Source organism: Olea europaea, chromosome 1, assembly GCF_002742605.1.
Source record: "Olea europaea var. sylvestris chromosome 1, O_europaea_v1, whole genome shotgun sequence".
Taxonomy (NCBI): Eukaryota; Viridiplantae; Streptophyta; class Magnoliopsida; order Lamiales; family Oleaceae; genus Olea; species Olea europaea.
The window spans coordinates 3,010,449-3,036,166 of NC_036237.1; the positions used below are offsets into that span (position 1 = coordinate 3,010,449).

Sequence of the window (25,718 nt, forward strand, 5' to 3'; positions counted from 1 at the left end):
AAGCTTATAATTTTGTTGATTTATTAACTTTCTTTTGCTGGTTGAAAATGAAATAAAAAATTATTTATTTTTGAATAAGTAATAGATCTCCTACCGATAAATAAGAAATAGGTAACTTATCTAAATGTGTTCAAGAATAATTTTTTTTAATTAAGTTTAAGTAACTTTTAAACTTTGCCCCTGTAGATTCTAATTTCAAGTGAAAGTCAACAATTAATTTTAACCATATATTTTATGGGGTCACAACTTTTCAATCATGCATTTTCCAAACTTTTATTAAAATTTACTAAAAATCTAATTTTAATATATATCAAATAATGGCTTAGCAAAAGAAGAAGTTTGGCTAGCATAGATGTTTTGAGAGCCGTTACACATACATAGACCCTTGTCAGACCCGCACACTTGCGGGCCCAAATTTTTTTTTATATGGGATCGACCCCTACAATGAGGGGTCGGTAAGACCCCTAAGAAGCCCAGCTTTGTACACAGAGCTTAAGACAAATGTTTTTCTCGTACAAAATTAAAATTAAATAAGTTATTTATTTTAACGTGAATGCCCCCTATCTATAGGGGTCACCAAATGGCGCCCTTGTCTGTCCAGGGCTCATGTGACCGTGGACAAGTATCTTTCTCCTAAAAAATATATATAATAGATGTTTAAAAATACGACTACATATAAGGAAGTGTCCAAAAATTTCTTCATGATTTACATTTTTTTCCTTATTTTTGAATAAAAAAATATATTTCTCAAAGCCACTATGTATTTACATATTTCATATTTGGAGAGACCCACAAATATTCTTCATTTATTCATCTTTATTGATATATAATTTAAATCGTTATAAGCATTTCTAAACATGTTCTAAAACGTACGCTTTTTGAAAATACGAATATACATATTTTAAGAAAAAGAAAATTTTTAAATTATTTTTCCCGTACAATCAAATATAAGAAGTTGTCGTCCAAATATTATAATTTTATTGTGAGAAAAAAAAAAATAGAAACTCTTAAAAATAAAATCTATTTAAAAAGAGCTGTTAATTATTTAAAAGCATAACCAAACATATCCTTACTAAATAGGAAAGCGAGCGCAGTTTGACGTCAATCATGACATAATTGCCGTGGAATCTAGTGGCGCGTTTGGTAAGAAATATGGAAAATAAGGGGTTAGGTTGTCCAACTTCTGTGGAAGAAATTGGCGGTTTAATATAGATACACATCTTCTAGTGCTAGGTATATAAAAGAGCGAAATTTTACTGGACACGTGTCGCAATTTCATAGCATCTTCCTTTTTCATTTATTTTTTTTATTGTTTCTCCATTTTCCCACGCTATCGACCATACCTCTTTCGTTTTCCATTTTTTCACGTTATCGCTATACCTCTTTACTTCTCCAACACAATTACCCATTTCACGCAAGAATACATGATTTCTGCACGGTGCTACCCTCATTCATGAATTAGAGTTTTTCTCTCATTCTCTACCCTAATTATAAACTTTCTCTGGATATTCATCAGAATTTTAGCCACTTCATTTGCCTACTTCAAGGTAATGATTTTACAAAATGAGTGTAATCTTTGAACTCATACAACCCATTCTTCTTTTCAATTCTTAAGTCTCGTCATTTCTTTATTCTGAGTTCATTTGTATGTAAGTATGTTTTTTCAATTTTTTGTTCTTTTGAATTAATCTTCATTTTTGTTAAGCTTTCATTTGATTACTGTATTTATATGGGCATAGTATTAATTTTGTTCGAAAATAACTTCCAGATGATGGTGAATGAGCTGATGGGAACGCTGGAGTAATTAGTCCGATATCAGGTTTGTGCTCTTCTCTGACTTCATTTTAAATTTTACAATCTCTTTTTTCCTTTTTTTTTTTTGTATATTTCATATTTCATTTGTGTTTTAGGACGGTGGAATTTTTTTTAATAAATAAAACTTGAATGGGAGAATAAAAACAATTTTTTTGAACAAAAAAATAATAATAATAACAACAACATTTTTTAGGCAAAAAAAAAAAAAAAATAGGATCACACACGGAGCAAATATGCTCCGTGCGTGCACGGCCCAAAATATAGCTGTGGAATTTGTCAAAACATTCCAAGAATCTTTTCCAATTTTGAAGTCAATTTCATGAATAATTGTCTTCTCTTAAAACATTTAATTATGTCAATGAGAAAGACAAGAAAATTCACCATTCAAAACATTTTTTTGTAAACACGTAAAAGAAGAAGAAGAAGAAGAAGAAAATGAGTCGAAAACAGCTCCATGCAGACACGAAGTTGTTGCTCCTTGTGACTTTTTTTTTTAAAATTTTTTTTCTTTTTTTTTTAGTGGTTGCCCTTATTATTATATATATACATTTTAATATAGATAGTATCCAAATACTCCAGAGGTCAGATTTAAGTCGTTTAGGACATAAAAAATATTGTTTAATAAGTCGTTTAGGACATACAAAATATAGTATCAAGTTTCATATTCATACAAAATATTGTCTAATAACAATATTTCATTAATGTAGATGAATGGCTCACTAACAAAAGTTAAACTTTTTTCTTTGTAAACATTCTTTTTTTTTTTAAATTCAATTTCGAAATGTCTTTCACATTTACAAATGAATTTCTGAAAAATTTACACACACTTATTTCTAACATTAATTAATCATCAACAAAAAAAAAAAACTCCATTTTTTCTAAGGTTTTAATGGTCCCTTCATTAATTTATAGATTTCTAACATTAATTAATTTTTAAAGATTTTAATAGTTCCCTTCATTTTTCAAACAAACCCCATTTTTCCTTTGTCATTTTCTCTCTTTTTAATCTCTTCCTCAACCAAAAAGCAAGCGACAAATGCTCGTACAGTTTCTGTCATACAAACACCACTTTTCTTTTGAAATGGCTTCACAAGTTACATCTATTTTAACCATGTAAAGGATCTACAATTTTTTTTTTCCAATTTTCGAAGTATCCATTTTTATTTTTTTTACATTGTGTACCATTTTTTAATATAAATTTTTTCCATTGCAGGCTTTTGTATTTATAAGTATTGGATTGTTCTTCCTGCTCAAGGCAATCTGGTAAGGATATTTTTTGCATTTTGCTGATTTTTGTTTATTGTTATTATTATTATTATTATTATTAATTTTTTTTGTCATGTGTATAGAATTTGTTCTTTATAATTTGCATCAATTTTTGGATATCTTAAGAATTTGTATTTGAATTTTTATTATTTTTTTATTTCTCTGCAGTTATGAAAATTGGGATATCCACATTTCTAGGTCAAGTATAATACATTCAGTTATATGCCTAACAAATTTCTGAGACTTAATTTTTAGCCACCACATCTCTATATTCTCAAATACATGCTCTTTCAGAGCGTTTTCATACTAGAAAGTGTTGGTTAAAAATATTGAGTTGGCAATGTCAACTAAGGTTTCAAGAGAAATGATGACAAAGATCATTCACAAGTTAATCCTAAGCTAGACAGTTTGACAACCAAGATTGTAATCATGAATTTCCTATCAAGTGAGTGCGTCTTTTAGATAATACTGCACAAGAGATCAAATTTGAAGCATTTTGTTTTATGGTAAAATTGTTCATTTCATAATATAGGTTTCAAAATTTGATTTGATGGTAGCTACTTGTACATAATGTCAATTATACGTTTCAGCATTCTTGTCTTAAAAAAGCAATTTCACTAACAATAATTTGAAATTCGAGTTTTATAAAAAATCATTGCAATGTAATAATTGGTCGTTTTATGTTACATCTCTTTCCCTAAAGCTTATGCAACTTGGTTTAATTAATATAACAAAAGTTTTATACTCATTCACTTTTGTATGCATATGTTGAAAATCAAAGAGGAAGAATTTTGGTTTTGGCTTCCTAGAGTTCTACTGACATATTTGGATATGGATAGATTTGCACAATTTTAATGTAGAAAAGTGTTGCTGTTTTATCTTTTTATTTTCAAGGTTGCTTAAAATCATTCTCAGAGTTCGTTATGTATTATAATAATTTTGGAATTGCTTGCTGTTATTTGATTTTAGTACCCTTTTGCAAGTTCCCTAATGATATTCAATATATTGGAGGAGGCTATTGCGCTATTGGCAGTTGATGATACAAAACATCGTATGTTGTCTTCTCTCTCCCTTTTTCATTTTCCTGAAGCTAGAGGGTAGGGTACTTTACTATTTGTAATACAAAAATAATACATAAGTACAATATTAGAATGACATGGGGTTCAAATGACTGCCACGAAAATGAGAAGGAAAAAAAAGTGATTAGGTTCAAGAAGATTTGGTTATTGCTCATCCATCATTCTTACAATTTTGAGTTCAAATTTGGTGTTTCTTAGAGTGTTCGTTATGCTTAATGCTCTTAATTATTTTGCTTTAGTTTCCATCCACTTATTAAAAAAATTAATCATTAATTGTATTTTTTTATCGACTATTTGCATTTTAAATGAGACTGTCAATTAAGCCATTTGAGTTTAATTCTTTCGAACTACATCACTTTACAATGTGATTTTACATTTTTAGACAATGATTAGTATGGAAAAAAAATTTAATTTCCAATTGCTTATAAGTTTAATAAAGACGTTTATTGTTGTAATGGAAATATTATGTTGTGTGAAATCGATCTACCACAACATTTATTTCGAGTTATCACACCTTCGTTAGGCCATGACATTCGTTTGGTGAGTGTTATAATTATTCTGCACATTAAGAGTATGTTTTAGTAGATGTTGCAGCTGGATCCATCAATTCATTCTTTATGGGGAATTTATATTTTAGAGCCCTTTTTATATAATCTCCATGGAGAATTTATATTTGAGAGCCCCTTTTTACGTAATTCCAAGGTTAAATTTATACTTATTTAATTGTATTCCTAATATTTCTATAGCAAGTTCGAAGGAAATTGATTGTTTCGCTGCTTCTTTTACAACTGTCATGTTTGTCCATTCACAGCCGCTATACACTTATATTTAACATTCACCAAACCAACGTGCAACGCATGTTTTCCTCACCAGTTTTAATTAAGTATCAAGATGTCTTTTATTTTAGCAAATTAACCCTTTTTTTCATATTCATAGAGCCTCTAAGAATAAAAAATGTGGAGGGCTGAAATATCTTTAATAGTTTGTGTTGGAAATTGAGATTAATTCTTCGATTTGTCTATGGATTCCTGTTCAAAGAATTCAGAGAAAAATAACATAACAAGATTAACGTAGAAAACTTTTAAATAAGAAAAAAATCATTGACAATCAAAAAACAAAAATTTCTTTTATACTGTATACTTCTATTATCGTATAGAATCTCACTCACAAACCTCCAAGTGCCTCAAAATATCGGACCAAGTGATACATCAAAAGATCCCGAGTCTCACCCTAAAATAGCCTACAACTATCTTGAACCTAAAATAAATAATATACAACGTAAAGTTCTTATTTATAAATACACAAACAAGAGTATTTTGATCTTTATTCAATGTGATATTTTTAAATTAAAAAAAAAACACTTAATTTGAGATAGACAAACACAATCATATTTTAATTAGACAATATAAGTCAAAGTTCTAATAATCTCCATCTTGATTTTGGATTGTTTAAGACCTCAAATAGAAAATTTTTTACGTATCCTCAAAGATGAATAATTGTGCATTTTCCTCGGCCCCGTCTCTTCTACCACCTTGGTCATGTCACTTGAAAAATTTTGGTGAACCTTTTCTTTTATAGCCACAACTCCATCCGCCAAACCCCTTCCTCACAGGGGTCTTACAGGCAACTCACAAAAACAGATGGGGTTAGCATTTTTACAATTTTTTATGACAAGTGGGTCGACTTGGGGCTTACCTCATTGTGAGGAGCCTATATAAGGCCTGTGAGCCTCAGTCTGGTAGAGCAGCATTCTTGAAACTTCAAATACCAAATTTTGAAATTTCATTGACTCTTGTTAGAAGAAAGTTGCGAAAAATTATAATGCAACCCCTTGTTTGGCTATCTTGAGAGTTCACCAGCTATCAACATAAATTTCATTACACTTAGCATCAACATCAAATCAATTCCCATCTATCGTGATACTTTATTGGTCAAACACGGTCATAAGGATGAACATTCTTCCTAAAAAAGTATATATCATTGTATTTTATGGACAAAAGAGAAATTGTAGCAATGCAATCGCTATTCCTATATATTAATTTCGAGCAATTAGATAAATATGCTCCAATTTTTGGGAAAGAAAAAAAAAATTCTTGAGGTGGCCAAACTATTCGTGTTTGTCAAAATATTGATTTATTTTTTCTTTTTTCAAATCCTAATATAATCAAGATTGAACCTAAAGACGCCCCTCATGGGGTGCCCGAGTTGGTGAAGTAAGTGATTGCGGATGCTTTTAGTCACGACTTTGATTCTCTTTACTAACACTTTCTCAGTCGAGTTTATCGCACTGGGTTTGCCTAATACGATTTACCTAGCTGGCATGGTTTGTAGACTATTGTTTCAGTTCTAGTGTTTACCCAGTGCGCACTCCAAGGGTAGCGACTGTAGGTTCCCCCGTAAAAAAAAAAAGGACTGAACTTAAGGACTCGTTAACCTGCTACGTACGAAAAGGTAAATATTCTGCCCTGAGCATGAGCGAAGACCTTCTATGTCTACCCTTATCTTCAATAGGTTGAAAGGCACTAAGGCAGTTCAAGCAGGGATGGAGCCCCATTAGGTTCAGTGCGGGCATCCGTCCCCATTAGGTCCAGTGCGAGCATAAGTTTTGGGCTCTAGTAGGCCCCTTTTTTTTTTTTTTTTTTTTTATAAAGCTTAGTTCAAGTCTCCAACCTAGATGGAAGCCCAATTTCCCACAGCCCATGACCCGTTTACTGCCGAGACCCGAAATTATAATTCAATTAACCCATTTTCATTCAATCAAGCTCTTCATTTCAACTAAAATCAAGACCAAACCCTTGCTCCCTCACATGAATCGCCTCTCTCGACTCTTGCCACTCGTCGACTTCCAGTTCCAATCCACTATCCGCCGACATCTCCTAGATTAGGGGCTCAAATCTCCGGCCCCTGACTCTAGTATCCCCAATCCCCCACCGCAACTTTAACCTCCAACCGTTGCCACCACTTGAACTGCAGAATCGACTATTGTTTCTTCCAGTTCCAGCCAGCCCAACGAAAGAAGAAGAAGCCAAAGCCCAGAAGAATTGAAAAAGGTGATTTTGATTTCAATTTCAATTTCAGCTACTCCAATTTCAGTTTTTCAACAGTAGACTAGTGATTTTTTTTTTTGTAAAATCATCATAATCATGTATTAGTTTTGTATTGTATATGGAGTTAGCTCAGTGAATTCATTGCTCTGTGGAATGTGAATTGCTTTTGCTTCCAGTATTATTACTACCGCGTCCGTGAATTGCTTAGTGAATAGCTCTATTTTTGCTTCCAGTATTTGTGATCTGTGAATTGAATTGCTTCTATTAATTGGATGATGTGAATTGCTACGGGAAATTTCTTGAATCTTGAATCTTTCCACTCAAATGCATACATTGTTCGAATTCTATTGCGAACAAAAAACTGAAAATGTACTCTAAGCTAATAGCTTATCTGAAAAACTGATCATAGTCAAATTAAGTAACATTTCAAGAAACATAGGGAGTTCTATTATATGGTTGAGTGTGAGTGGTTTTTATTTAAGTGTCTGAATCAAAGTATTTAACTTGCTCAAGTATTGGTTTTTGGATTTTAAATCTATATTATCTCTAGAACTAGATTGATTGAAGCTTGCTAATTTAGTAGGGAAAATTGGATATGCTCTTGCTCCTATGATTGCTAGGTTCATCCTTCACATGCTAGATATTCCTCCTGCTGCTGACTGATGAGGCACTTAATGGAGTGATATGGGATTGGTCAATGCTTCATTCCCTCTTCTCAAAGGTTAGTAATTTACTCCTGAGTAGTGAAAATAATCATCAATAGTTTCATGTATTTTGATATTTTGTATGTGTTTTGCGCGGGTAGTCGCTAACAATTAAAAAGGGGTCAGACGATTGTGTAAGGGACAAACCTTTTGAGACAAAGTCCCAAAAATGGATGTTTTATTGGCAATGACTTTACAATTGGAATTTAAATAGAAATGTCTCCAAGGGGCGCAAGCACACGAGTACTGAAAAGAAATGTTTTAAGTCTAAACTAAGAAATTGAAATTATATATTCTCTGTTTGAGAGTGTTTGATTCGAGGTCTTTTGCTCTATGTCTTTTCTCCCTTTTATATTCCCTTGATGCTCTCTTTATGATCAACCACTTAGAAACTGCTCAATTGCTTTATAACTGCCCACTTTCTTCATAGTGGCCAACTTTTCGTGGAACTGCCGTCTCTAAATGTTGCCACTACTCTTTATCGTTCAACCGTCTTCAACTGAACTTCTTGAATTGTGGAACGTGATAAGATTACCCAATAACTACTTCGATAACTGTACTTTTCGATAACCATAATACCTTATGTTTGCTAAGATCCTTGGCGATTCGAAGGTTTGGGCGAGAACGGGGTTATAACTCTGGGCGATTGTAAGGCACTTCATTCGTTCAGATCTTGGGTGTCTTGTAAGTTTGGGCGATGGTGTTACCGTGTTCATGGGCTTCCACTGCATTCATTAATAACCCTATTTGGGCCTTCATCCTGAATTGCCCAGTTGGACTTCATTCTTTGGGCTATTCGAATTGGGCTGCACTTTTAGCGTGTCAACAGTATGCCAGATGAGATATGGGTTAAAACTTAAAAAGTGGATAACATGTATCTATCTACTATGCTATTTAAATCAGGTGGTGTTGCAACAACTAATGTTGTTGAAGCATGCAATGGAATCAATATTACAGTGATGGTTGGTGGTTTCCTCGGGAAAGAGGAAAGATGTGATATTAAAGAATGTTTCATATACAAATCCAGAAATCCTAGGCTTCAGTTCTCGATAAGCATGCTGTTGCCAATAGCAAGGTAATTAGCTTATATTGATCTTTCTTGATGACCTTTTTTCATAGAACAATGCTATATCATTTTTAGTTTGCGGTAGTATTGTTTTATATTTTTATCTTTATTAAATTCATAGTCAAAAACTCAAAGTTCGGCATTATTATGCTCACACTGAAAAATATTCTTGGCTCCACCCCTGAGCTCAAGACAAGACCCAAGAGGATTTGGTAGGAGAACTGAGTAGAAAGAAGCCAACTAGTTCTGCAAGTATGAGGACCAAGTTTCTCTCTGTGCTCCTGTAGAACGAGTAATAAGCATCAACTTCGATTGGAGAAATTTGACGACAATGATGAGTACATCACTTTCTACGAGGTGATCAAGACATTTGAAGGCCCTAGCAAATTTCCAATGAAAAAAATGTAGAAATTTGTGGGAGAGGCAATCCTATCAACCACGTTAGAGAATATAACACCCACACAAATTTATTAGGAACAAGCACGACAGATAAATGTCGAGACTTCTATATTGCACTCTCAGGGAAGCTAAAAAGTAGTATATTAAGCTTGCATCCAGCAATATCTATAGTTGACATACCTGAAAAGTCAATTTATTCATATGTTTAACTGTAGGAATGCTTAGCTCAACCCAACAAGGAGAATCTATGATATGAGACAGAGTCTAGATGAGCTTTTGCAAAACTATCTGTTGGACTCGAACCCTCGATTATTTTGAGCAATATGATTTTTTAAGTGATCGTCGCACTTGGATGATTGACACATGGCCGTTGGTCTATGATACTGGAAGCTTCTATATCTGGTGACCTTTCACTGCATTTGGATTATGGATGGCAATCGAGCTCGCTGGCTCAGACTGCCTATGGCTCAACCCGAAAAAAGATCGAGCCAGCCCGACTTAAGGCTCGGAGGCACTGAGCCAAGGCTCGAGCCGAGCCCCATTTCAAGGAGTTGACTCAAAGCCGGTCCAACTCGGACTGTAAAAAAAAAAAAAAGAACAAGAAGAAGAAAGAAAAAATGTGTTGCCTGTTTGAGAGCTAAAAGCTTGCAAACAAGTAGCTAAACTGCCTTCACCGATAGCAGCTTTAGGTAGCATATAAAGTTGTCTATTGGCAACTGATCTGCTGCCAACATGCAGCTAAAATGAGAGGAAGAAAAAAACTCCAAAAAATCGAGCCGGCTCGATAAGGTCTAAGCCGAAAGTTTGAGTCGAACCTTAATTTTTTAGTCGAGCCTGGCTCGGGCTAAAAAAAGCTCTCCTTAAAAGAGCCCGAGCTGAAAATTCCAACTTGGCTCGTTGAATCCCCTAGTTTGGACGATTTTTTGGCTTTTCATCTGGTATCAAGATTCTTGGTTTAGAGAGAAATATCTCTCATTTCATTAGGGTTTTCTCTTCTATTGTTTCTCAAATTTCTGATTTGAGATTTGTAATCTGTGGGATTTGATTCCTAATGTGTGACATTCTGAGTGAATATTTGTGAGAACAAAGGTTCTGTTGGAGTCGAATATTTATCTGAGTTCGGTGAAGTTTCTTGGTGATTCTTCGATATTTTTTGGAGTTTCTTTGAGAGATAAGTGTTTTGTTTCTTTATCTCTTTGTATTGGGTTAAAACATTTTTAATTTTTGTTACCAATTTGGGCGATCTAGTGCAATCGAGCGTTATCCATATTATTGGATGCTCAATGGGGAATGTAGTCGTTGGAAGTAATCGTCGAACCTTTGGGGTTTAAGCTGAAATAATTCCTTGTGTTGATTCTTTAATTTTCTACACTTTTACTTTCTGCAAATCGTTTATCTTTGCGACTCAAATAGTAATATCGTCTGATCTTTGTCCACTATCAACCGCTTTAACTAAGAAATGGTTGATATGGAAAGCCTTCCACATGATACAGTTTTTCAGGTTTCAAGGTCTGATTTGGACGTGATAACTTCTTACTAGATACAAGTACGTAATTGAGCCTCCAAAACATATGATGAATTGGTGCATTTAATCAAACAGAGAGCCGCAATTAGGAGATGATAAGGTCGGATGATTCACAAACTGAGGCATCCTCGAATGGATAGAGGGAACACTCTACTGCCAAGTTAGGGGGCTCTAAGACCTCCTCGACTATGACAAAACTATCGCGTAGTCGAGGTAAATATTGGTCGAGTTGATGCATGGCCCAACAAAGAAGACAAGCTTATGTAAATCCACTTGCCTAAAGCTTATGAGATGATACAAAATAATCTCACTCTGATTCTTAAAAATCGATTGGTGATCCAAACTCAATTGCACAAATAAGTAAACTAAGGTTTGACCAGGTTTATTCGACATCTCTTACTTATGCATATATCCTTAAGCGAGTCATGCAGAGGTTTCAGATGGAAAAGAAATTAAAAATCGTTCTCCAGGGGATTGACAACGAAGAAAGCAGTATTCAAGAGGACGTAGGAGAGGAAATGACACATGTGAAAGAAGTGGTGACTCATTTAGGACCAACCAATCCCGCCCAGAAGTGTCATCATAGTCCACAAGTGGCATTAGCCCAAGAGGTTGTCCATAGGATAAAGCCATCAATTCCTATCCTACGTGATGTCATATGATAATATAAATCAAGATATGCAACGATTATACAAAAAGAGGTAGCTAGCATTATTCGTACACATAGAAGCGTTGTTTGGTCAACTAAAGATTGTTATCACTCCCAAAGGAACTATTTATTCTTCTAACATAGTCTGAGGAGACTCGTTTAGGAGGCCATGACATTCGATTCTTTCCATGAGATGTTGAGAGCTATATTTTGACTCTAGGTACCATTTTATCGCGAATTAAGCACAATTGACAATTTTATGAGCACGGCGAAATTTGTGGGGAGATTTCAGTAACATTTATATGCAAGGAAGGATGATCGAGTGCAATATCGCGGGGAAATGCTATGTGACGTGCACTAATTGATATGTACATAGAGATTATGTCCGAGTTCAAAAATATGGTCTTGTCGATGTGACCTATGCCAAACTATTTCTAAATACCTGAGTATATGATTTTCTATAGTATCTCCTTTTTTAGGGAACTTTGCACACACAACAGAAATTGAGTAATGCTATTAACAGTTGTCCATTGTGATAGTTGTCTTATGTGATATCATAGATAGCGATTTGTGATTTGATATATTATTGTGATAGTTTTCCTCTTGCCTCATATATCAAATTACTAATCGCCACATGTATATCACGTAGGGCGATTGGGAAGTTAGTGACTACAAATAGAATTATTTATACAAATTGTTCAAAATGATATTATTATTATGAATATCATTGTTACAATGTGAAATGATAAAGGATATATCATCAAATGAGTTCGATCGATCAAGCGTATGACTACAAAGTCGGGTTGCAGGGGTCGGTCCTGACCTAAGGCAAACTAGGCCATTGTCTTGGGCCTCATAATTTTGAGGGCCTGAAAAAGAAAAAAGAAAAAACTCCAACTCTAAAAGCTACCTCTAATTTTAGATTTTTCTATGACCCTTCTAAATAAAGTCTTCCAAACAAAGGCTAAGCCCAATAGAAGATTTAAATCAGAAGTAATTCTGTATTACACTCTTAACTTAATACTAATATAGAAACTTTTTCAAAACAAATTTGACCTTATCATAAGGAAAGCAAATCTGGCATCATTAAATTATATTAATTTTGCATTTTTGTTAATTAAGAAATATACTACTATGACAAAGGAAAATGAAAACAAGGACAATTACCTTTCAGCCACAAAATTGCACCTATTATATTGCTTCACAGTACACAAAATAAGAAGTGATAAAAATTATTATATATTCTTTATGTTAGTAAAAAATATTTAATTTAATATATGAATTTTGCGTTTGCATTCATATATTTAACTCCTCAATGAACATTTAATAACTCAAACGTGTATAGCTATTCCTTTTGCCTCAAAATGTGAGAATGCTAAATACTATACTAGTCTAATCTTTCGAGTTGTGAGGAGAGTTTTATTTTGCTACTCTATTTCTTGAATTGCATGGAATCTTCGATTTAATATAGAAATGTTATTTGGTTAAATATTTTAATAGTGTTATGATTATTAAAAAAAAAATTATGTTTGAGGGACTCAAAAAAATTAATCGCCTAGAGTTTCCAAATTCTCGGATCGACCTTGTCGGGTTGTGCCCGACCAGCAGGACTATCCTAGACTACGATGAACACGCCATTCCCCTAACTGTCCTAGATACAAAACAAAACTATGGTATTCCCCCACGATCCAAACGAGACTGAAAATTTATTAATTTTCACCAACCCTATAATTAGCTGACATGTGTTTCTCTGTCAAAAAAATAATTATCCTAATCTTAAAGGTGTCCATTATAGTACTCCCTCGGTTATAACGTAATCCAGCGAATCCACCCATATGGGAAGACACGTGTCCTAGAAGGACCCATTCTTTGACTTATTCTAGAAAACAATTTTTTTAAAAAAAAGCAAAACTCAAGCCGCCGCATAGCCACACGTGGCAGAATATTAACCGTTCATCTAACGGCTACTCCTCGTGAGCCCAACGTCTCGCATTACCTTGACATGTATTTATAGGTTCGTAGAGAACGAGATAGAAGAAAGAATTTCATTCAAAATCATTTTTCACCCATTAACGTAATATGATAATTGAATTACTTTTTTGAATTAGAAAAAGTAATTTTTTTGGCCAACCTTTTGCTTTCCCTGTGATTTTATACTATTTTTAGGATACTCCATTTTCGTCGTCGTTTTATTTTCCTACTTTTTGAGGTTGAAGCACCTGCGAATTTAACCACAAGGAAAAAGGAATAACGAAGAAGTTGCTGCATTTTCTTATTCTTCTTCTTCTTCTTCTTTTCTGTTTATGATTTTCTTGGGTTTGCAAAATCAAATTACAAAACCCAGATAAAAAATTAATAGTACTGTGTATATAAAAATAAAATTATTATCCAAATTGATAAAGTTGGTGGAATTTGAATCTTCAAAAAGAAAAACCGCAATGGTGAACAAGGCAAGCGATTCTTCAACAACCTTGATGCTGACCTCAGGTGCCATCAACGGTCTCGCTTAAAACCTCAAGTTTTTAAAGATGGGTATTCATTTAAATCTTGTATTTGCCAGGTGCAAGTGGAAGAATCAATGCATTGTTATCCATAAGTGCTTTGAGGAGCCTATGGCTGATAATCCAAGCTTTCGTATTGCTTCTGCTGTTTCCGTTTCGCGGGAGGTTTTATATAACGTCTGTCGAAAAAGGCGGTGGCAGTGGTGGATCGAAGGAGGAGAAATCCTCATCACAGGGAGGAGGAGTGGTGGTGAGAGTGCCGAGGAAGAGCGGCGCCGCAGTGGATAAGGAGGTGGCGGCGAGAAGAGCGTTGGCGATTAAGAGGGTAGTGGAGGATAATGACGGTGATGAAACGGTGAGGGAGTTTTCATTGTTTGTTACACCGAGAGGCGACACCATGTTCACGCAGTCTTGGATTCCAGCCAAGGTTAAAGTCAGGTAATTCGTTATTACAATTCTTAACTATTGCACCAAAGAATTTCATTAAAATAGTAATTTTTAAGCAGCATCAGATACAGGCCCGATTATGCTATTGCTCATTGTAAAAGAGCTTCACGAGAGAACAACTTTAATTCTTTTCAAACTATTATCTAAGAGTACGTATGATTGCAAGCATGGAATTTGCATTGATATATTTGGAAATTATTAAAAAAATATGTTTGATTGATTTAATTTTCAATCTTGAAAATATTATACTTGTATATTTTTTATTGATGTATTGGTGAGCAGATGAAACAGAATGAGAAAGTGAATTATCTGAAAAAATGATATTTTTCATGAAAAATTAAGCCAATCAAACATACTTTAAAAGAGCTATTCAGAAGAGCTTTAGGGTGTATTTGATTAGAAGTATGGAACTTATATGGAAAGAAAATAGGTTTCAGGCAATTTGTGAAAATTATTAATTAAATGTGTTTTATTGGTTGAATTTTCAATCTAGAAAAGGTTATATTTGTCTATCTTTTATTGGCGGATACATGAGATAGAGGAGGTAGATGAGAGAGAGGGTGAGTTGCCTAGAAAAATAAAAACTTATCTCCGTAAAGAAAATATATTTTTTAGGAAAATAATGATCACATGACCAACTTTAAAAAATAGTTTTCAAGGAAAAAAAGTCGATCAAACATCCCAAAAGTAGGAATTTGAATAAAAAAAATGACATTTTCCCTGAAAAATAAAGTTAATCAAACACGAAATAGTTAGCTGAAAGGCATTTCATAAGCTTGAATATCGTATAGCTTTAGCCTAGAAAGAAAAGTATCATAACATCAAAATTATTTTAAGCTAAAAGAATCACTTTCTAAACTTTAATCAATAGGATGTCAAACGGTTCCACTGTTATTGATGATCTTTACAATGACGCCACAATTTCATTGAATCTACTACAGCGTATTACTGCTGTTAAATTCTTCTTGCTTCCATCGAATGCTTAATATTCTGAAAGTGACACTCAATCATCTAGTACAGAACATAGATGAGTATGTTTTGTCCACATACCACATGTTTGATGTTACTGATAAAAATTATGTGCATATTCAGAACAGTATAGGGAATATTTTCAGACAAGAGTAAGTAGAGAAAATAGTGCTTTTGCACCTAAGAATTGGACCGCATCCCAAGAGGTGCAAAAACCTATGTGCCTTTTTGTAAGTGTGTGAAACTTTCGTTTTTAAACCTGCTGGCAGGTATGGGCCATGGGAGAAGGTAAAGATATTACTGAATTGCAAGTTGGTTCTCAATCTTTAAAACGGGAACATTTGTTCTATTCTCCAAAAGTTGAGGAGCATATTGCCAAGAAATAAAGGCGGGGTGATGAAAGTTCTGATCGACGTATAGGATGGAGATGGCAGCTACAATACTTTAATTAAAAGTGAGGACAAAACGATATTTTCACCTAAAAATAGTATACTATGTTTCATGTGACTTTTAAATGTGAAATGTATGAAATCCGCTCACTTGAGATGAGAGTTAAGACAAGTGCAACGTTAAAGAACCATCAACTATATAAAAGCTTGGGGGCCTACTTATACATTTTGGGTTAGTTGGGTATTGCCACTTGAGGAATGTCGAGAAAAAGTATTTTGGGAATCAGACTAATTCTATATTCATTTCTTCCTTTTGGATAAAGGATCCCAAAAATAAATGGATTATTGATGTAGTGTAGAAGGAATTAGACTTTATGGCATTGTGGGATCGACGCAAGCAGAAATAGCCAAATAGGCGACTTCTCGATATTTAGGGTGTTTGTTTTTGACGAATTTTTAGTCAAATTTGATTGAAATGAGTCAATGAACAAGACTCAGGGATTTGCCCTAATGTATTGCCAATTTCGGGCAAATTCATTTGTTTAAGCATTTGTTTATGTATTTTTTCCTTTTTTGATAATTTATGTTTTGGTTATGTCTTAATCAAATAAATTCGGATTTGAATTTCGTTTGTTGAGGACTTTCAATTTTAGTCATTATCTTGATTTTTTTCACTTTTGAAAAAAAAAATCTTTTTCTATCATTATTTATTTTTTTCCGAATTTTCCTAGGGTTTTCACTATATAAAGCATTGTAAGTCTTTTGAGGCTGCATTGATTGAAAGAAATAAAATTTTCGTGAGTTCTTTTTTATCTTTGTGAGATTTGTTCATCTTTCCTAGAAGCTTCCGCTACGTCAATTATGGGAGCGTGTGACTTGAACTATTGATTGGTATATGTAGATATATGTCTACCACATTATAATTCACAATCAAATGTCTTTGTTCCAATCGTCGAATAAGCCATATACAGAAGATAGGCTAGTTCACTTGAAGAGATTCTTTTGGATAATCAAATTCGAATCATGTTGTAGTACATTAGCAGGCTCTGTGAGATCCAGCATATTTAGTGAAATGGATAAAGTAAGACATGATATGCATTTGATCATGTCTAACATGTCAAGTTTTTAGGTCAAGTGGTTCAACAATTATTGAGTGCTACCTCTTTGCTCTAGCTGCATAGATTTTCTGTTTGATATCTTTACTTCTTTTTCCAACTTTTATTGTTAGATGAAACATTGATTATATTTGTTATCATGTGTAGGGGACTTCTTGTTCTTATGCATGGCCTGAATGAACATAGGTATGCAAAAATGCACATTTATTTCAGATTCTGGAGCAATTTTCAGTTCTTTTTCCTGCTTAACATATGTATTTTTTCCCCAATAGTGGAAGATACAGTGATTTTGCTAAGCAACTTAATGGATATGGCATCAAGGTTTATGCAATGGATTGGATTGGTAAGTTAATAATTATTGTCTTTCCAGTAAATAACCTGAAAAATGCGTAGTAGATTGTACTGTGTGGTAAAAATCTGAAGGCACACGGGGTTATACCATCCTAGACTGGACTGGACCATACAAATACAATGGATGGACAAGACTTTGACTTCACTTTCCTTCTTAATGTTGTCTGTTTGTCCTTATTAAACATGCTATAATAGTTGGTGCTCGACTATGCTCGTAGACTTCAAAATCTACATGGCAGCATGTTCTAAAACTAGGTGAATATGTCTCACAATTGGTTCTGTTCTTCTTGGTGGGCACTCCTTTTATGTCTTGAGTTAGTTCTCATCTGTTAGGTATGGAGTCTGCAGGATTTATTGGCTGTATATGAATCTTTACTGATAATTTTATCATGAAAACATAGACAGTGGTCTATTGCACTGCGAGTTTTATATTTGTTGGGTCGTTATCTTTGTCCCTTTCAGTATACTCATCATCGGATTTTGACAGACTATGAAGGTTGTTATAAGCTGTCTGCATTTCGACATTGATGTGAATATGGACAGAATAATGTACTAGTTTTGCTCGTTCCTTTCCTCTAAAAAAAACCTGATGTTTACATCATTCATTGAATGAACATCTACAAATTAAGCCCCCTTTTGTTTTCTATTTTGTGGAATACATACCCATATAGTCAACTTTGCATGTATATTTGGGATGTGCAGGGCTTGAATGTATTTTGCACAAAAAAGTAACATGTGAAGCACTCCATGAGAAGCTTGTTATTTGAGTCTTTACATAGACCTAGTGTGTTCACGAATGGTAGACGAAGGAGGAGTCATGCTTTCTAAATCCAAATCTTTCAGTGTTCTTCGAGAAATTAACAAACCTTGAGAGTCAGTAAGAGGAGCTGTTCAGCAGCCAGTGATAGATTCGATCTTTTTTGGCCAAATGAAATGATTGAGATTTGCACGAATAAGTTTTAGGTCTCATTTTAGCTCTGATATTTATTTACCTTATATTCATATTATTGAAGAATTTGTTGGCCTGTGAATTTGTATTCAAAACATTCTTTGAATTCCACAACATTTTACCTTATCCCAGGACATGGTGGAAGTGATGGACTGCATGCCTATGTTCATTCGCTTGACGATGCAGTGACAAACATGGTATGTTATACTATTCATGTATATAATGCAGATTAAACACTGGCAGCAAACAACAGTCATACATACGCACTCTTATTTATTGATTTTTGTTTTTTATTCACAGAAATTGTTTCTCAGAAAAGTTTTAGCTGAAAATCCAGGACTCCCATGTTTTTGCTTTGGACACTCGACCGGCGGTGCCATAGTCTTGAAGGTAAAGCAAATTACAAGTCGAATTTATTGTGCTACTTCACGAATTTCTCACGTCCCTTAATTTGTTTCTCTTTTTTGAATATTTAGGCAGTACTTGATCCTAAGGTGAGTGAATGTGTATCTGGCATTATACTAACTTCACCTGCAGTAGGAGTTGAACCATCCCATCCAATTTTTGCCGTAAGAATCTTTCTTTGAACAACAATTCAATACCTTTTAGCAATTGTTGAGAATATCTTAGCAACAGATATAACTCATGAAAATAAGGAAATATCACTTACCAAAATCCGATTGTTCTTAATGGTAGGTGCTTGCCCCGGTATTTTCCTTCTTGTTACCGAGATTTCAGTTCAGTGCAGCAAACAAGCAGGGTATTGCAGTTTCTCGGGATCCAGAGGCACTTGTAGCCAAGTATTCGGATCCACTAGTATTCACAGGATCTATCAGGATAAGAACTGGTTATGAAATTCTTCGAATTACTTCCTATTTGCAAAAGAATTTGAGCCGGTTAACAGTACCATTTTTTGTGCTACATGGAACTGCTGATTCTGTAACTGACCCCAAAGCCTCCGAAAAACTCTATGGTGAGGCTTCTTCGAGTGAAAAGACGATCAAGCTCTATGAGGGGTTCTTACATGATCTGCTCTTTGAACCTGAAAGAGAAGAAATCAAGAATAGCATCATTTCTTGGTTGAACAGTAGATTGTGAAGTAATTAGGCAGTCTGGCATGTAACGGAAAAATAAATCCTTGCAAGCATATTTTTGACTTGCTCCTGGGAAGCTTTTATGAAATAAACTGGGCATGGAATTTGTTTTGATAAATGAGTTTGTTCACAATAAATTCAAGACTGATACACTCTGCCATTATGATCGGATAACTGAATAAGTAAGAATTAGTTTGAGCGTTTAAGAACAGAAATGTGAATTTGGATGTTTGAGCAGAACCAGGAGAGTAGAGTTGTGAGGACAAATTTCAGTAAATTTTAATGGTTTATAAGGATTTTTTATTTTTTTATTTTTTTATCTTGTGCAAAATCTTGAAAAATCTATTGTAAAATCTTGGATTTTAAATTTAGTGTGGAGGCTGCGAACCCATTGCCCTATTGTATATTCGCCCATCCCCATGAGGACAGTCTCATCCACTCATGCACAATCGTTCGTTATGGTCAGGTCATTGTAATGGCAGCATTCGAATTCTGTCATTGTTCAAAGCGGGCTACGGTGGGTGAGGGTGCATTTTTCTGGTTTGATTGGTCTTGCCTAGATGGATTTCTTGTATTCCTTCACTTTTTCAGCTTGTGATTTGGGTTGATATGGTTTGATAATGACGAGGCCTACTTGAAGTTCATTTACGAAAGTGTAATGGATGATTCTGGACCATTTCACCCAACGTTTAGACTTATTTTTCTTCATTTGGAATGTGCATGTGGTAATCGTCACTAAAAAAGTGCTAAAAATAAATTTATCATACCATTTTTATTTATACTTATCAAGGAAACATATTTATGTTGCTTAAAATGAATTTTTGACATTTTTCCATTTGTAAGAGTGGTTCACGTGTTAACAATTGCGTATGCTACTACTTCGACAAGGGGTGAACCCAAAAAATAAAGAATATATATATATATATATATAATTTTTTGCTTTACTTAACATTAGATTTAGTACTTTCTCCCTTTCTTTCTGAAGTTTATCCATGTTTTCTTCTTCTTCTTCTTATATATATATATATATATATATATTTATTATTATTATTTTTTTATAAATTATTGATTCAGAAACATGTCGATTCGTTAATATTTCAATTCAAAAATCAAATTGTATCTTATTGGAAATGATTTGATTTATATTTAGATGTTAAATTACTAGAACAATATTGAATCGTTCACCTAATGGAGTGATTTAAGTATTATTTTGAGAGACAAATTTATTTAAGGAAAATTGTTGGAAAAAATGGTTATGAAATGGGTCAACTTTGAGTCCAAATTTCAGTGGGACCCATATTTTAATTAATACGGGACCTAGCATATTCACGTTCTACTCCGCGAGATGATTAACGTGATATATTTATTTATCGAAAATCATTTAAAATTGAATGAAATATTAAGTGTTAAAGTAACCCACATAAACTAAGGATTATAGAAGAATTTGATTTTCCAAACACTTATCCCACATAGGAAAGTTATGAAATTTTGGTGTGGTTTATAAGGTGGAAGTTTGGAATTGGGTTTGGGCCCCAAGGGGTACCAATAGTTTTTGGAAGGGGGAAGACCTATATCCTATTGGGTTCGGTCATAAACTCACACGCGTGCGCCGCCGACCGGTCGGCTCGGCACGAGCACGTGCCTGTGTCCGAGTCCGGTGCGGGTACGGGTCCCACATAGGAAAGTTAGTAAACTTTGGTGTGGTTTATAAGGTGGAAGTTTGGAATTGAGCTTGGGCCCCAAGAGGTACCAATAGTCTTTGGAAGGGGGAAGACCTATATCCTATTGGGTTCGGTCATAAACCCACACGCGCGCGCCGTCGACCGGTCGGCTCGGCATGAGCACGTGCCCGTGTCCGAGTCCGGTGCGGGTACGGGTGGACCGTTACACTATATTAACTTTTTGGACAAAATTTATTTAAAATTTTGGGTCAAATTGTAAATAATCAAATTCTTGGGTACAATATAAAATTTAAATTTTGGCTTATTTCGGGTGTTTTATTTTCTTTTAACAGTCGATTGTTTCGACTATTTACCGACCAAACAGTCGACTGTTAACCGATTTAACAGACACAACTTTTAAGAACAGCATGTCTGTTCGGATTTTTTAGGCTTGTCTGAAAGGTGATGACTGATCGAATGGCCACGAACAAGTCTATAAATAGCCAGCCTTTCTACCAGAAAATTCACACCATTTTCATTGCAAACTTTCTGTGCTTTGAATCTCATTTCCCTCTCTCTCGTTCTGATATTGTCTCGAAGTAAAACACACTTCGTTGAGTTCGTTGGAACTCCTACAAACTGCAGTGCTGCTTCCGTAGGAGACGAAAATTCGTTCTATCCTGAGAAACGATTGCTGGACGCTTTTAGCACCATTGAAGGCAGCAAATTCATTTTAAGGAAATATCGTGAAGTCGATGGGCTCGAATTACAATTTTGGATCCTGTTGATCAATTCTTGCATTTAGGTGATTCTGTCGGATTGTTTTCGAAGGAGTAACTTCAAACTCCAAAAACAACAATCTTAAAACAAATTTGTTCTATAATTATTTTGTTTCTGTTTCTACTCATTCTTACCGTTGATTTTTTGATTGTGTTTCAGAAATGACAACTTCTGGTACCACACTCCCGAATACGATCGGGGAACAATCAGAAAAGTTTAATGGGTCAGATTTCAAGCGTTGGCAACAAAAAATGCTTTTTTATCTGACGACATTAAATCTGGCTAAATTTCTCAAAGAAAACGCGCCTTCATATACCGAGCAAGGCAGTGATGCTGAAAAATTGGCTGCGGTTGATGCATGGAAGCATTCTGATTTCCTATGGAGAAATTATGTACTTAATGGACTGGATAACACATTATATAATGTGTACTGCAATGCTAAGTCCGCAAAAGAACTGTGGAAATCCTTGGACACAAAGTACAAAACCGAAGATGCGGGCACGAAGAAATTCATTGTCGGTCATTTTTTGGATTATAAAATGGTTGACAGCAAGACTGTCATATCCCAGATTCAAGAACTTCAGATCATACTTAGCGACATCCATGCCGAAGGAATGAAACTAAGTGAATCATTCCAAGTCGCTGCACTAATTGAGAAATTACCACCTTCATGGAAGGATTTCAAGAATTACCTAAAGTACAAACGGAAGGAAATGAAATTTGAAGATATCATTGTCCGATTAAGAATAGAAGAAGACAATCGCAAAACTGAAAAAAGGAATGGTGCATCTAATTCGATTGAATCAAAAACCAACATTGTAGAAAGAAGCTGTTCATAGTGAAATTGAATCCATACTACAAAATCATACTTGGGAATTAGTAGATCTCCCTCCCGGAAATAAGCCTTTGGGATGTAAATGGATTTTCGAAAGGAAAATGAAAGCAGATGGATCAATTGACAAATATAAAGCAAGACTTGTCGCTAAAGGCTACAAGCAAAAAGAAGGTCTTGATTATTTCGATACCTATTCTCCTATGACAAGAATCAAATCCATACGTATGCTTATTGCAATAGTAGCATTGAATGGTTTGGATATACATCAAATGGATGTTAAAACGGCATTTTTGAATGGCGAATTGGATGAAGAAATTTATATGGAGCAACCTGAAGGATTTGTGACCTCAAGACAAGAAAAGAAAGTATGTCGACTTGTTAAATCATTATATGGATTAAAGCAAACTCCTAAAAAATGGCATGAAAAATTTGACATGGTTATGATGTCAAATGGTTTCAAAATTAACGAGTGTGACAAATGTGTTTATGTCAGGAACACTCCAAATTGATATGTTATGGTATGTTTATATGTAGATGACATGTTGATTATGGATAACAATGATACCATAATTCAAACTACAAAGAAGATGCTAACAAGTAAATTTGAAATGAAGGATTTAGGTGCGGCCGATGTTATATTAGGAATTAAAATTTCTAGAACATCTGATGGTCTCATATTGTCTCAATCACACTACATTGAGAAGATTCTTGATAAATTCAAGAAATATAAAATTATTCCTATGAAAACACCTATGGATGTTAGTATGCATCTTGTTTCCAATACTGGTGATAGTAAGTCTCAATTGGAATACTCTCATATCATTGGCAGTTTAATGTATGTCATGAATTGCACTCGACCTGATATTGCCTATTCAATTAGTAGGCTAAGTCGATATACAAGTAATCCAAGCACTGATCATTGGAAGACTATTGTTAGAGTTTTAGGGTATTTAAAATATACCCAAAATTTTGGATTGCACTATTCGAGATATCCAGCAGTACTTGAAGGATACTGTGATGCAAATTGGATATCAGATACTAAAGACTCCAAATCAACAAGTGGATATGTCTTTACACTTGGAGGTGCTGCAATATCATGGAAATCTTCAAAACAGACATGTATAGCTAGATCAACAATGGAATCTGAATTCATTGCATTAGACAAAGCCGGAGAAGAAGCCGAATGGCTACGAAACTTTCTAGAAGATATTCCATATTGGATAAAACCTGTGCCTGCTATATGTATCCATTGCGATAGTCAATCAGCAATTGGTAGGGCACAAAATGCAATGTACAACGGTAAATCTCGACATATACGTCGTAGACACAATACTGTTAGACAATTGCTCTCTACGGGCATTATCTCTATAGAGTATGTGAAATCAAAAGAGAATATTGCGGATCCGCTAACTAAAAGTTTAACAAGAGATCAAGTCGAAAGTTCATCGAAGGGGATGAGATTAAAACTAATAAAATAATCAAAAGTTTCCATAGTGACAACCCAACCTAGTTGACTGGAGATCCCAAGATCTAGGTTTAATGGGACAACCGAACTGTGGAAAACTTAGTATGCACTGGGAAGATTTTACTTCTACCCATTCCTATGATGAGCCAGTGCCTAGCTGCCGCGAAATAGGTTAAGATACGCTTTTAATGATTTCTATATCTTGATTTGTTCAAGTGGAGTATAGCAGAATACTCTTTATGGAAATCACCTATGTGAGTGAGAAGAGGCCGCTTCTAAGAGAATTAGGTAAAGATGAATTCTCTAAAAATCACTCATGAACCAGGAGGTGTCCAAGGCCAAAATGGACACAAACGTGAGAACCAACTGTGTTCGAAGAAAACTGTGTGACTTCTATTATCTAGATTTCCATAAACGTCTGACTGTTCAAAGCAACTTGCTACTGATTGGCTAAGGAATTCCGATAGATTTTACTAGGGAAAGTTCAAAGTCATTGACTATTTATCCTGATGCAGTCTTCTTCAATTTTTTCTTTAAAAAACATATCAGAAGTTATCGTTTGGAATAAGTCCAACATATTTCATTCATGTGGGGGATTGTTGGAAAAAATGGTTATGAAATGGGTCAATTTTGAGCCCAAATTTCAGTGGGACGCACATTTTAATTAATACGGAACCTAGCATATTCACGTTCTACTCCGCGAGATGATTAACGTGATATATTTATTTATCGAAAATCATTTAAAATTGAATGAAATATTAAGTATTAAAGTAACCCACATAAACTAAGGATTATGGAAGAATTTGATTTTCCAAACACTTATCCCACATAGGAAAGTTAGGAAACTTTGGTGTAGTTTATAAGGTGGAAGTTTGGAATTGGGTTTGGGCCCCAAGGGGTACCAATAGTCTTTGGAAGGGGGAAGACCTATATCCTACTGGGTTCGGTCATAAACCCACACGCGCGCGCCGCCGCCGTCGATCGGCCGGCACGAGCACGTGCCCGTGTCTGAGTCCGGTGCGGGTGCGGGTACGGGTGGACCGTTACACTATATTAACTTTTTGGACAAAATTTATTTAAAATTTTGGGTCAAATTGTAAATAATCAAATTTTTGGGTACAATATGAAATTTAAATTTTGACTTATTCCGAGTGTTTTATTTTCTTTTAACAGTCGATTGTTTCGACTATTTACCGACCAAACAGTCGACTGTTAGCCTACTGTTAACCGACTTAACAGACACAACTTTTAAGAACAGTATGTCTGTTCGGATTTTTTAGGCTTGTCTGAAAGATGATGACTGTTCGAATGGCCACGAACAAGTCTATAAATAGCCAGCATTTCTATCAGAAAATTCACACCATTTTCATTGCAAACTTTCTGTGCTTTGAATCTCATTTCCCTCTCTCTCGTTCTGATATTGTCTCGAAATAAAACACGCTTCGTTGAGTTCGTTGGAACTCCTACAGACTGCAGTGCTGCTTCCGTAGGAGACGAAAATTCGTTCTATCCTGGGAAACGATTGCTGGACGCATTTAGCACCATTGAAAGCAGCAAATTCGTTTTAAGAAAACAACGTGAAGTCGGTGGGCTCGAATTACAATTTTGGATC

The 25,718-nt window shown here is 34.6% G+C and overlaps 1 protein-coding gene across 1 annotated transcript; it reads left to right on the forward strand.

The window, feature by feature from the left end:
* The first annotated feature begins 13,608 nt into the window (after positions 1 to 13,608).
* On the forward strand, positions 13,609 to 19,479 carry LOC111372912 (monoacylglycerol lipase-like). Its single transcript, XM_022995364.1, has 8 exons — positions 13,609 to 14,037; positions 14,111 to 14,489; positions 17,119 to 17,157; positions 17,244 to 17,314; positions 18,404 to 18,468; positions 18,572 to 18,661; positions 18,748 to 18,840; positions 18,968 to 19,479. Exons 1-8 carry the CDS (start codon positions 13,989 to 13,991, stop codon positions 19,367 to 19,369), a joined length of 1,188 nt encoding a protein of 395 aa, XP_022851132.1. The 5' UTR covers positions 13,609 to 13,988; the 3' UTR covers positions 19,370 to 19,479.
* The last annotated feature ends 6,239 nt before the right edge of the window (positions 19,480 to 25,718 follow it).